General features: G+C 36.9%; 1 protein-coding gene across 1 annotated transcript; it reads right to left on the reverse strand.

Annotated features, from left to right (window-relative positions):
- Window positions 1-2,277: 2,277 nt before the first annotated feature.
- On the reverse strand, window positions 2,278-5,774 carry LOC122091209 (phosphatidylinositol transfer protein 3-like). The gene is made up of 7 exons (XM_042661056.1): window positions 5,470-5,774; window positions 5,163-5,280; window positions 4,786-4,874; window positions 4,636-4,682; window positions 4,466-4,554; window positions 3,686-3,819; window positions 2,278-3,583 (listed from the first exon to the last, which is right to left on the reverse strand). The coding sequence occupies exons 1-7, from the start codon at window positions 5,560-5,562 to the stop codon at window positions 2,918-2,920; spliced, it is 1,236 nt and encodes a 411-aa protein (XP_042516990.1). The 5' UTR covers window positions 5,563-5,774; the 3' UTR covers window positions 2,278-2,917.
- Window positions 5,775-13,900: the final 8,126 nt, after the last annotated feature.

The raw sequence follows: 13,900 nt of genomic DNA on the forward strand, positions 1-13,900 counted from the left end.
TATTAGATAAAAATTTTTCCACCACATAATATATTCTTGTCATTTCACATGTCTTCTTTTTTTTTTTTTTAAATGATTGTTCAAAGTGACACATAGCTATCTGAACGAATGTCATGTGTTCAGGTGATGATTCAATGCTTGAAGAGAGATGCGGAGAACTATATTCAGGATGACACATAGTTATCTGGGCAAATACCACATGTTCAGGTGATGATTCAACGCTTCGAGAAAGATGCGGAGAACTAGGCGTCGATAAATGCACAGATAAAGAAGAGTTAGAACCGTTAGATCACCACCTAAATACATGGCATTCACCCAAGTAGCTATGGACAAGATCTAGGGGATCACCGAATTGCTCATTTTATGACCAAATAGATCCTATGAAGATGATGCCATTCTTCGTGTCATAGAGATTCCTCCCACAATGGCGTAGTGGAGAACCTTTTTCCTATTAATTATTAGTCAAAGCTTGTAGGCATGTTGCCAACTGGTCTCGGTTGTGTTAATTTTTAATCGATTCCTACAATGACACGTGTTTAAAAAAATATTATCTCCAAAAGTTGAGATCACTAAACTTGGCATACATGTGGTTAGGCAAAATATGTGGGTATCTATCAGTTGACTACAACTCATAGAGATTAAGAGAGAAACAAATATAACTATGAAGATGTGCATTTGCCTTGGATCTTTCAATGAAGATTCGATTCGATTCGATTCTACCACTTGAATGTTCCATACTCTCATAAGTTTATCATTAATTAATCCACTTGGTTTGATTTATATAATCATAGCAAAATCTGATTTGGTTTCTTCTGATCCACTTGGTTTGATTTCTACTGATTTCTCTCTCTCTCTCTCTCTCTCTCTCTCATAAGAAACAGAAATGAGAAATGGAATTTGATTAATCTAAACAGAAAGCAAAGTTACATCAAGTACTAACAATAATTATTGCCACTGATCAAGCCTCCTTATTTTCTAGATTGTGCTCAAGAGTTGTTGAATATCAGTTACAAAAGCTTCTGTCTAGGGTGTTTAAGTCTTTCTGCCTTTTTCTACAAATGTCATTGGCTGTTTCAATGGTCAAAAATCTTATATTGTACCTTAGGAATCAGTGATCAAGTATTGGAACCTCGAAGACTTAAAAAATATAAACACCTTCTGCACTTTTTGATATGGTCATTTCATAATATAATGAATTAGGTTCTTTTGAGCTGACTGGGGAGGAAATACTGACATCTTCTCTTTATTTCTCTAATGATCTCTTTGATCCTTTATTGTTGAGTTCGTTTTGACATCTCTCATTGGTGTAGGTTTCCTCTATCCTGCTGCTTAGAGAACTCTCTTCCTTACATGGTCCTAGGAGTGAAGTATTCCACACTAGTGCAAAAAGGTCTATGTTTTAAAAGGGGGGAAAAAAAGCTGCATGATCACGCGGTCCTATGCCATCACAAAGGCATGCAAAATTATGCTTCCCTGTGAAATTAAAAATCTCATTCATATTGATACCTCTAAGTGTTCTCATTGGCCCAACGCTAATGTAGAGGCCATGTAATCAGACAACGATCTCTTGCCCATGTTTTAATAATCTTCAACATTAATTTGGAAGATACCCTTCCCAAGTGGTTCTACCTACGGCAATGGACTCTTAGTGTACGATTTATCTTTGGCTATTGAATGTACTCTTGAAAAAAAAAATGAGGAGTTTTCCATACCGCCAGTGTGGAAAGAGGGGGGGGGGGGGGAGGTGGCAGTTATTTCAATGGGGAGAAGGATGGAGGAAAGAGTGTTTCAATAAAAAGAAAAATCTCTCGAGTGGCATAGGCTAAGGCTCCGTTTGGTATCGTTTTAAAAAAACATTTTTGGAGTTTTTTTGTTCTATTGGAACAAAAAAACGAAATCTTCTGTTTGATGCACTTATGGTCTGTTTCTGTTTTTTTGGAACAAAAAGTGAAAAAAAAAAACTGAAAAAACGAGATTGGACAGAACTCCATTTGGAGTTCCGTCTTCCCAGTTTCGTTCCATTTTACAAAAAAAAAATAAAAAATAAATAAAAAATAAAAAATCTCGATAAAAATCTGAAATTTTGAAACACAATTTTTTCGTTTAAAAACTGCATTTTGACACAGAAATTGAAATTTTCGTTTTTTACACGAAACGACGTTTCTGAAACAGAAATAATACCAAACGGGCCCTAAGTATCCATTAGAGGGAGAGTCAAGCAGTCGGACTCGGACCCTAAAAGAGAAACAGAAGACTTCAAAATCCCCAACGCGTATGTGCGTGTATTGTATAACAGTTTCAATTTCCAAACTATTTTGACTTTTCAAATTACAAACAAAACACCACACATGTTAGTGGGAATAGTGGACTTGAATTGAAAAAGGAAAAAAAAAAGAAATGCAGGTGAAGTTAACAAAAAACTTCTATCTCGATAACAGTTAAACCGTAGGGCTTTCAGACTTCCATTATTAACAAGTTAACAAAAAAAAAAAAAGGTTCTAGAGATTCCCCAAAAATCCAATCTTCACAAAAGTCAAAAACATCAAAACAAATTTGATTAAACCAAACATAGATTTTTCCTTTCCTGGTCTAACAAATGATTTCCGATGCCAATGTTCATCGTCCCGACCACGCTATCGCTTTTCCAATACCTCAAACTCTCCTCCAAACCCCGAAACGTAGACTTCTGACTCTCTCTCTCTCTCTCACCTTAAGGCGTCTAGAGAGAGAGAGAAAACACAACAACGCTCAAAATTGAGACAACATGCACACCATTTCACATCCCGCTTAGTACGTCGTCTCTGTTTTTCCCTTTTTTCCTTCTGATCTTAAAGAGGAATAAGATACTATTAACACTAGAAATTATTTGGTCATTATATAATTAGTAGTATACTAAAATTTATGTACTTTTTGGTGTTTAGAACCTCTGCGATTGTGACATGTGGCGACGCTTGATTTGTGGAGAGACGATGGAGATGAGTCCACCTAGTGGTGGTTTCATCTTTGACCTGTAAACAATCTCATCGTATGGCCTCCTGTAGAACCTCAAGAAAGGAACGAACGACTCACGGCTCTTCTCCGTCTTGCTCACGTGGTAATCCTTCTCCTTCCTAAAGAACATGGCTGGTGATTGCAGGAAAGATGGTCTCGGCGTCCTCGGATTGCTGGTGGGCCCAGGGGTACTGGTTTGATTCTTCTTGGTGGGTCCAGGGCCAGGGGTGCTGCAACGTGGAGTCCTGGTGGCCGGTGATGCGAAGGAGAATGAACGGGCGTTGAGTGGGGAAATGAGTGCAGGACCCATGAGGGATCGTGATGGACTGGTGGGTCCTACCTTGGATGCTGACGTGTCTGTTAAACTTAGGTACCAAGGCTTGAGAGAGTCGAAGTTGTGAGAGACGGTGAAGGAGAAGCGGGTGGAGGACGAAGCTCCGATCTTCCCCGTTGATGGAATCGATGCAGGGTCGAACCGCAGTGAAGAAGCTCTTGGGAAGGCTGAGAAGTCATCATATTCCAACGAATCTTCATAGTCGAGCGAAGACACCACCATCGTCACCGGAGATAGTTCAACGAACGGACGAACCCCCTGAACAGTACTACACATCATCAGAAACGGAAATAACTGATACACCCCTACAAACGTAGAGGATAAGAGGGAAGTTGCCCTCGAGATTAGGAAATTGATTACCTTCCAGAGGTAAGAGAAAAGGGAGGGAGGGTCGATGACGAAGGCCTTGTGAAGCCGTCCGGGGTAGTATTCCGATGATATCTTCAGAGATGCCAGTAGTAAATTCATAAAAGCCGAAGCTGATCTGAAAAAGCCTGCAATCGCACGCGTTACATATCAATAATTAATAATAATTAATGGCACTCTTTCCTCCTTTACCCTCTCTCCCCGCATTACCATGCTTGGGAGAATTCGTTAAGAAGTAAGAAATCTCATCCAGAAATCTCTTTTTACCCTCTGGAAATTTCAGAAACTATTCACAATCAGAACAACCGGTTGACCATTTCTCGAACAATTCAAATTCCAGCTTTACCCCCTACAATCTCCGACTACGACGGAGACATCTCACGGTCATTCCCGGCACTCTCTGAACTCCAAGAACTTCAGAGCGTGCCGGTTCACCGACAAATTCTTACCCCAACTCTGCAATATCTGCATACCCTCCACATTAACTATTAATGAGCCGCGACACGAGAGCGAGAATCTGATAATGATCCTCGCTTGCGTGATTCGTTTGTACCGGGAAGGAGGCAATTCTGAGGTATAATTATGGGTAATTTAATAACCAAGGTTTTCAGCAAAGAATGTTACTGTATAAATCTGGACTTTTCATTATGAAGGAGTGATTGATTGATCTTTTTGACAGAAGGAGTAAACAGATTACAAGAGAAATTTAAAGAAAAAAAAAATTGATCATTGAAAAGCATTTGTTACGAACGGAGCAGAACAGAGGAGACTTACTTGCATCGAAGAGGATGACGAACTGTTCGATGTTTTTAGGCATGGATCCAATGGCCACTTCAAGTGTGAAAACCAGTAAACGGATGTACCTAAAGAGGAAAAAAACTTGAGTGTTAAACTGCATTCCTCTTGAAAAAATGCATGAACAGTTGAAATTTAAAACTACTTACAGTTTCTGCGAGTGGAACTTCTGGTAATCTTGCTTAATACGGAGAACCTGTAAAAGGAAAAATATAATACTTATTTTCGGGTGATTTCTTCTGAATTGATCTCTCTGTAAGAGAAAATATGAGCTAGAGAGAGAGAGAGAGATTAATTACCACAACAGGCCTAGAATCATCATCATGACCGGCAACGTATGCGAAGCCTTCGGCGAGCTCGGCAGAAAACTCATCTGCAATCAAATACTCTGTCCCCAAGAACAAAAGTAGGAAACAGAGAAAAAGAACGAAGAAAGAATGTTAGTTTCCTTGAATTTGTCTCTCTTCCCCCTCCCCTAACGGCTCGTTCATGGAGGACGGAAAGGTAAGAGTAGAGGAAAAGAAAAGCAAAAATACCGATTCAAAAAGTAAGAAAGAGAAAGGAAAAAAGAACGAAAGCGATAGAGAACAACAGAGGATTCAAATGGCGGAGTTTTGAACTAATTCTTTCCGCATTTCATGATAAGAAAAAAGTGAAGACGACGATGAAACTATACCAGTTCCGATGCTCTCTCTCCAAGATAGACATGCTCTTAAATGCTTCGCCGCCTTCTTCACACCATCTCCTTTTGCCTTCAGAAACCGTTCCACACAAGCATAATCGCAAAACTTCTCCTACAGGAAAAACAAATCATTCACGATGAATTCATCAAACAGAGCTCTCACTTTCTCATTGATCTGCAACAGAAGCTCAGATTCTGAAGATTCTGAAGCTTCAAACTATAAAACTCAAACTCCATTGTACTGAAACAGAGAAGAGTAAGATCAAGAACTCAGTAAATTTGAAAACATAATAAATCTCACCTGTTTGACTGTAAGCGGAGCTTGTTTCTTTAGCAGATCAAGAACGGCGTCAACCTTCTCCGTATCTTTGTCTTTCTGATCTCTCTTCCCCATTCCAGACAGTATAAAAGTATAAAAACAAGTAGCAGAAATGAAGGAGAAACAAACACAACAACAAAGCTTCCTTGTTCCTTACTCAACCTCCCATTAAAAGCTCACTCCCACAGTCCAGTCCAGAGTGTGAGAGAGAGAGAGAGAGAGAGAGAGAGAAGGAAGGAGGCCAGGGATGGTGTGATGTGGAATCTGAAATTCTGAACTGAACTGTTGACAAGTCACACAGAGAGAAGAGAGAGAGAGAGAGATACAAGAGCCCATATTTATAGGGAAGGACGGACGGAACCTTTAAGCCGACTGACGGAAGCCGTTATACATGAAGTCTCAAAGTCCACGTCAAGTCATCAGCCACGTCCACAGCTAAACAGTAGCTACTAGCTCTAGCTACCTTATTAGCTAATTAATTTCAATAACAGTGACGGCAAGATAGTGATTTCTAACGGCAAAGGTAGGCAGCATGAATTTCCATTTTTACCCCTCTTTGTCCTGAGATCTCAGAAAGGGAAACTAGGTAGTACCCATTAAGTCAAAGCAGTTGCTTCCGTCTTCTTATAGTGGCATTTCTGTAAAATTAAATAAAAACTAGGAGCCCAGGTGACCCTTCCACGTGGCAAAATAATACGTAAGCATATCTCACTCACTTTAGTTTATCTTTATAGAGGGAAATATGAAAAGAGGTTCTCGTCTGGAAGTGAAGTGGCGGTTTGGCCGGGTTTGTCTTCAAATTACCCAATTTCGAAAACCAAAGTCAAAAGGAGACTAGAGGAGAGGAGAGGGCATAGTTTATATGAGAGGAAAGAAGATAAAGGTAAGAGGACAAGGAATTAATAAAAAGTGGGAGATCGTCCTAATTCCAAAGGGTGGATGGATGGGTTTCTGTGACAGTATTGTAATAATATTGTGGGAGTGGTATTTAGTGAAGGACATTTTATATTTGTCTCCATTCGGAAGTGAAGAGATTCTCTTCTCTCCTCTCACAGACTCCCAGTCTCACTCTAATGTGTGTCAGATTGGGCTGACTGCTTGGAATATACTTATTAATTAAAGACTTGTTCAGCAATCCCTACTAGTTAAGGGTAAAGTTGGAATCCAGCCATTTGTTCTGTACTGTTTTTTTCCCTTACCTAACCCAAGAATGGGATTTCAAAATTTGAACTATCTTAACTTTCAGGAGAAAAAACATGTTCATGAGAGGGTTGAACTAATGTGAAATGAAGCAGAATCAGAATCAGAATCAGAATCACCCTCTACCATATACAGGTCCACAAGCACACCAACTTCAGGACATCACTAGTCCACTACTTCACCCAATAATATGATGAATCATATTCTTCACCCAACCTTTAAATTCAAATTAGTTTCTCTCTCTCTCTCTCTCTCTCTCTCTCTCTCTCTCCAGAAGATTATACCTAAGACCCACATGGCCACATCACATGATTAGGTGAACTAGTGAAGACTACAGAAGGAACTGATAAGTTTTATTTTCAGAAAGAAAAATGGTTTCTTCCAGTTGAGATGGAAGCTAGAGAGAGAGAGAGAGAGAGAGAGAGAAAAGACTTGAGAGTCATTTCAGAGTTGTACATCTATGTTGTTTTATTGGTACAAAGGTATACTAGGTCAAAAGTGGTGAAGGATCTTGTCCATGTTAAATATTCAAATGAGGTTGTCCTTTCTTTTTCTTTTTCTTTTGTACATCATGTCCACATTAATATTCAGACAGAGAGAGATATATATATATCTGTAGCAGCAGAAATTGTTTCTGAAAAAAGAAAAAAAGAGAGGAGCATCTGATCTTCTGATTGGACCACGGTTTCAGGAATCTGATCGACTTGAACTAGTATTGGTTCTATTTGATCTGGATTCGATCATACCCTTTTTATTTTTTTGACTTGGGGTATTTCTGTATGATTCGGATCAGGATTGTATTGGTATTGATCATATTTCATCTTAAGATCGGTTTAGATAACTAAACTATGGATTCGATCGAAAAAGTGTAACTCGAACCTTCATTAATAAGGGCAAGAATAAGTGATAAGATTCATTATTTCACAAATTATCTCTTCATATTTCTTCACCAAGGTGATAAAAAAAATTCTTTGGGAAAAATATCTTATGGTTTCGGGAGCAAAGATGAGATATTGCTGTCCGGAGTAAAAGACCATGAAGATGTCAAGTAATTCAATACTTGATCTAACTGAAACCAAATCGATAAGCTGACGAAATTTTATTTTGATTCAATTCAATTTGAGTTTATTCTGGATTTTTTTTTTTCAAATTACTATCTATCCGATACCAATTTTGTTGTTATTTTATACCCAAAATCCTAATAAAAATTTTTTTTTCCTCTTTTTGAAGGAGGGGTTCAATCCAATTTTATTCGATCGATTCTAATCGATTCAATATAGTTTGGCTAGACTTTGACACCCCAACTTCAGAATAATTTATTTACTTACAAAAATTTCAGAATAATTTCTAGCCCTTCCCTTCCTTAATCCCCAAACCTCTTAAACCAGAGAATCCCCTTTTATTTTCATAAATAATTCTTTTTTGGGTTGGTGGTGTTTTTGAATAATAGAAATAATAATAAGAATTTTTACAATTAGTGATATAATCAATAATTTAAAAAAAAAAAAGAAGAAAAGGGGTAATGCCCTACTGGACACTGGTGACTTGCTTTCTACTTTTCTTAATATAACGTTAATAAAAGAGAGGTAAGGTGTTGATTAGTGAGACCTTAGAGGTTAAGCAGATTCCGTATTCTCTCTCTTTTGTGTTTTCTGTTTTGGTTAACCTCAGTTTTAAAGATCGTTACTCTATCATGAATCATGACACTTTCAGAGTTAGAATTAAAGTTGACAGCGCCGTAAAGAAACGTCCCACATGCCGTGGGACCCACAGATCCTTTTCCATGTCCATCAATCCAGCCATCAGCGTTTGCCTCCCCCACGCCTCCCAACTCTCAAGTCCCACCCCTACGATGTATCAAGGAATTCGTATCGGATCGGTGGAATCGGCTAGGTCATATCGGTTTTTTGACAGACTGATATTGATTCTTGGCCAATACCTATCGATTCAGATCAATAAAGGTTGATCTCGGTCGATATTGGCCAACACCGATAATATATCGGATACCGGTTACAAAGTCCCTACCTTCACTAAAAAAATAAAGCTATTTTTAGTTATTGTTGTATTAATTTAGAGGGATTAAGTTCTCTATGGGAGTCTCTATTTTAGTATTCCCTGAGTCTATATCTCTCCTCCCGGAAAAAAATCGTCTGCAATTCCGATCTCGTACAATTCCGTGCAATACCACCTTCAGGGGGTGACACGTGTATTGATTCCAATGCAATGGTCCAGATCTGATTTAAATGTCTTTTCACTGATTTAATGTTTTATTAGTTGTAGCAAATCTAGACCATTGTATTGGTATCAATACACGTGTTACCGCTTAAAGGTGGTATTGCACGGAATTGTACGAAATCGGAATTGCAGATGATTTCAACCCCTCTCCTCCCACGACAAAAGGACTAACTCGTAATGAATTGACATATATATATATATATATATATCCCTCTATTGTAAAAAGAGAGATATAGACTCACCAATTTTGGGTTGAATCATCTCAAAATTGATCAAAAATCACCTAGAAATCTGACTCATTCAAGTTTAAAAAAATAAATTTTTGTTTCATTTAGATTTGTGAGGGTTTCACTTTCTCCCTCCTATTTTGTGTCTTGCTGATCCCTCTCCAACCACCCCTTGGTCAGAGAGAATCTAAATCCCTCACATGTATTTTATTTTACCTTTTATCTATTTTAAAAATGTGAGATCTACATGAATTGGTACTTTTTTCAAATCACTAAATTGGTGGCAATGTATAATTAAACCCTCTCCCAAGTTTTAAATAGAAAGAAATCCTACACATAAAGTAATGACATCATTTTAATGCGCCAAAATCATCTAAGGTGAGAAAATGAAGTACAGAGAATATTCAACAACTGGGGTGCATGATAAAACCCTTCTAACCGTTGGATGCTCACTGCATCTCATTGCTCGTTACAGACAATTTAAACTCTATTTTGATCGAGATTTTTTTTTTTAGAAGGATTGAGTTCTTTAAATTCTCAACATGTGGATCCCACACTTTAATATGGTTAATCATATAGGATATAAAGTCTAATGCTTTCTCATAAAACATTTGAACTCCTATGTAAGCCTTGGAACATACCCTTTTTTTAATTAGATAATTGGAGGAAAACTCAACATGACAGATCTAATCAAGAATAATCACTAAAGCTTTAACCTTTCTCATTAGCCAAGTCTAATGATTAAAGTTTAGATGTCAAAGTGTGACGTACAGCAAGAATTTTATGGGAACTCTCCCTACTTTTCAATCCTAACGGTTAGAAATTGAAATTGTTAATTCATATATGGCAAAGGTTTCCAACTGGTAGATCACATATGGGGCCCAAATTCTAAAAAGGGCTACCCTAAGGTTTCTTGGTATCTTTCAACTAATAATTAAAAAAAAATGAGAACCTAATTACTATTGACACAAACGGAAACATGTGTGTGCAGATCAGTTTGAATCCGAAATTTGATAATCATCCAACAAATTGGTGAGAAATAATTGAGTTATTCAGTTACTTTAAGTATGTTTTGTGGAAGCATGCTTTGGGCTTTAGTGACTTGATCGAGTACTTTAAACTGGATTTAAGTAGATAAAGCACCTCTTAAACTTCAGGCCGCCTTCTTGGGCGTATATGGGCCCTTGTTAGGTTGAGTAAAAATAAATAAATAAATGAAAAATCTAGAAACTATCTATGTGGCAAATAGTGGACTTTCTATTTGTATCCCTTTTTTTGTTTTTTGTTTTTGTTTTTGTTTATTTTTTCCTTTTGGCATTGTTCTTCCTAAAGCCTCCATATGATGCGAGAATTGTCACCATGAGTGTTCTCTCAAACAAATTCTCACAAACTCTCTCTCTCTCTCTCTTACTAAAAGTAAGCAAGGAAGATTAATAAAAAATAAGGCAGAGAAATTAAAAATATTTTTCCCTAAAAAGAAATAAAGCACATATTTCATAGACCAACATTTTTCATAGAAACCCCAGGAAAAGTTTTAAATATACAAAGTTTATAATGATTAGCCTGTAATAAAAGTGAGAATTTTTAAAGGGAGAAAATTTTTCATCCTCTGGTGGACAAGGGTTTGCCCAAAACCTGACGGGTATTATTCTTCTTACTAATTGTAGGTCCAAAACACCCTTCTATTATTTTTGAAGGAATGCCTCTTCTACATGGATGAAGGAATCTTAGCGTGGATGACTGATGAGCTTCTAGCTCAGTGCAGATAGGTGGCTAGATAGTTGGTTGAGTCTAACGTAAGTCTAAGGAATGTCGATAGTTCAATCTTCCTATCCCTCATCATTCTTGATATATTAATTATAGCCTAATGAACCCCTTGTTGGTCCTTTAATTATGGGTCTTGTTTTGGCCCTTCTTGAGTCTTATGGGGGGAGGGGTCCCTATTTGGCCTAGTGTGGATTTTTCATTAAAAAAAAAAAAAGCAAAAAAAGCAAAAAAAGCAAAACTCAATCCAAAAAGATATATATTTTGAACAACATATTATACTTGAGCACCCATGAAGTTAAATGTGCAGCTTATTGTTTTATTAGTGTACTCCTATGCATTAGGTTTGGAATTTAAATCTTTTTGTTGTTACTTTGTAAAGAAGTTTTGATTAATCTAGTTTACCTAATGAATTTAAACATTTTATTATTACTCTGTAAAGAAGCTTTGATTAATCCAGCTTACCTAATAAATTTAAATTTGTTGTTTTAGTTATGTATTCCTATGCATTAATCTTGGAATTTAAATCTTGGGTTGTTGTTACTTTGTAAAGAAGTTTTGACTAGTCAATCCAATTTACCTAATAACAATTCTCTGAAGTGGAAAAAACTGTAATTTCATTATGTTCCTCCCTCTCTCTCTCTCTCACTAATGACCCCTTTTACCGTGATCTAATTGTTGAGTTTTGGCTTGATTTATTGGTGCACGCCTAACTCTCCATGGGGCTCATCCGTTGCTTGGTTGAGATACAGATTGTCTTTATTATTTAACGGTAGGCCTTTTCTTTATGCTGATTTACATTCAACCTACGGGAGCTACTCTACGACCACTCTCTCTCAGTGGTCGACCACTCTCGACCAAGTAATCTGTACACCAGGTAATTGCCAGTGTGCTAGAGGTACAATGTAGAATGAAGCCCCTTGGGTAATTGGATTAGACTAGATTCTGCAAAGGGAGAAATGAGAGTATTTCTTGGTTTCCTTCCAGACCTGCAGCTATTGCAGTTTGTCGTCTGAGATCTCTGTTTATGATGTTTTGGAAATGAAAGAAATGAAAGGCCAAGCCAGGAGTCCCAGTAGCACCGAAGCACATCCCCAAAACAAACAAGTCCCCCAGGCCAGGTATGGTACCTGATGGTGAGATGCAGGCCAGGCCAGAGTAGCTCAGCCCCTACAATAATAACCTGCAATTCTGATAGTGCACGGGAATTGAAGGCAGACATGATAGTGGAGGCTATTGGTTGCTAATAAGAGATTATTGCCTCAACAGCTTTAATTTGATTTGATATGATATGATTTCTTTTACCATACCCCAGCTAGGAAGGTCACAACAAGGAGAAAGGACATTCCTTTGGGGGATTACTGTATTGTATCATGGTTAATAGATTTGGAAGGATTTGGCTCTATCTATAAGTTGTACTTTATCCAGATTGTAGATGCCATATCTCTTATGAGTTTTATAGGTTGTTGTTCTAAGTATGTCACTGAATTGTAATGGTGCGTTAGATTGACAGTCGGCATTTATTATAATTAATCATAACTCATTAATCTTTTGAATGGATCTTCGAGTTCATTCTTGTTTAGAATCTCCAAGGAATCGACCCCATTAAGTTGGGATAAGGTTTTGGATGTTGTTGATGTTTGTTATTGTTTTATCAATTCAATTATATAAAATCTTGTTTTTGGTGTATCAACAGTTGAGGTCACCAGGTTATATCGAAAAAGAGATTATTTGATCATGATTAGACTCATATTTTGAACAATCTGGACACATATTTTGTAAATAGTTTGCAAAATATTCTCAAAATTATTAAAAAGTGGATCTTGTTACCAGAACAGTGAAGTGATAAAAATTTGTAACCTTCTTTTGATTGCTCATTATCATATTCATAAAAGCTAATTAATGTAAGGATAAAATTCCTTATTAAAAAGAAATTTATAATGGTAACATTGAAAGTGACTTGTCATTACGTCAATATTAATATCTTTATATTATTTAGTAGGCATGCGAAATGATATGATTTACCCTTATTGAAAAAAAAATTGCGTTATATTAAAAGGGCAAAATATAGGTTTTTTTAACCAATCTTGTTTATAAACTTGGGCAAGGGTTTTTGCCTCTCTTGTTGATTTTCTTTCTTTCTTCAATAAGGTCTAGGGCGATTATGGTACAAGAGTAGGCTTTCTGGTTGGTCAAATAGGTAAGAGAGAGGGTATCCCACGCTGTCAAAGTGGAGAAGAATCTACACACCATGCCAATTGTTATTTTCAAAAAGATATCATTCACATGAAACCCATATATTCAAAAGAAGAGGAAAAAATAATAAAAATAAATTGCACCCTAGCATCATGAGGAAAATTTTTCCAATATGAAAATATTGGGATGTTTACTTAGATATTAAAGATGCATATTTGAATGATTTGAGTCTTGAGATGTTGTATTTGAAAATGTGTAATTTTAAATGGAGTTATCTTTTTTAAGTATTTGATTTTATGGATATTTGAGTGTTTGTATGATTAGAAATTAATTTTAATTACTTTTATACTTAGAAATAACTGGGATTGCATAGATGGTTTAGGCTTGTGATAGATTAGATGGATTACCCATTTTATCTCCACTCAAGGTCATCTACCCCAATTGATTGGATAGGAGAAGGCTATTTTGGATCGTGAACAATTAGGACAGAAATTAATGATGAGCTCATAATCCAAAAAAGAGATTCTCTCTTCACCATTTGTGCATCTACTATTTAATCCCAAACATAAAGCATCACAGCCCATCTACACCTCCTAATAAGTTCTGCTTCTTCTTCTTCTTCAAAAAAAAAAATTCGCTTTCCTTGCTGGAATTTTAACCTTACTGCTCCCTTCTTAAACTATCACTAATCCGTGGGTTGCCCAGATGGTTTGGATGAATTGGGGATTGTGTGGATAGATGTATGATCCCAAATTCGATCCCTTATTTGTGCATCTACTATTTAAGTGAAT

The sequence above is a fragment of the Macadamia integrifolia genome, chromosome 10 (assembly GCF_013358625.1).
Source record: "Macadamia integrifolia cultivar HAES 741 chromosome 10, SCU_Mint_v3, whole genome shotgun sequence".
NCBI classification, from domain to species: domain Eukaryota; kingdom Viridiplantae; phylum Streptophyta; class Magnoliopsida; order Proteales; family Proteaceae; genus Macadamia; species Macadamia integrifolia.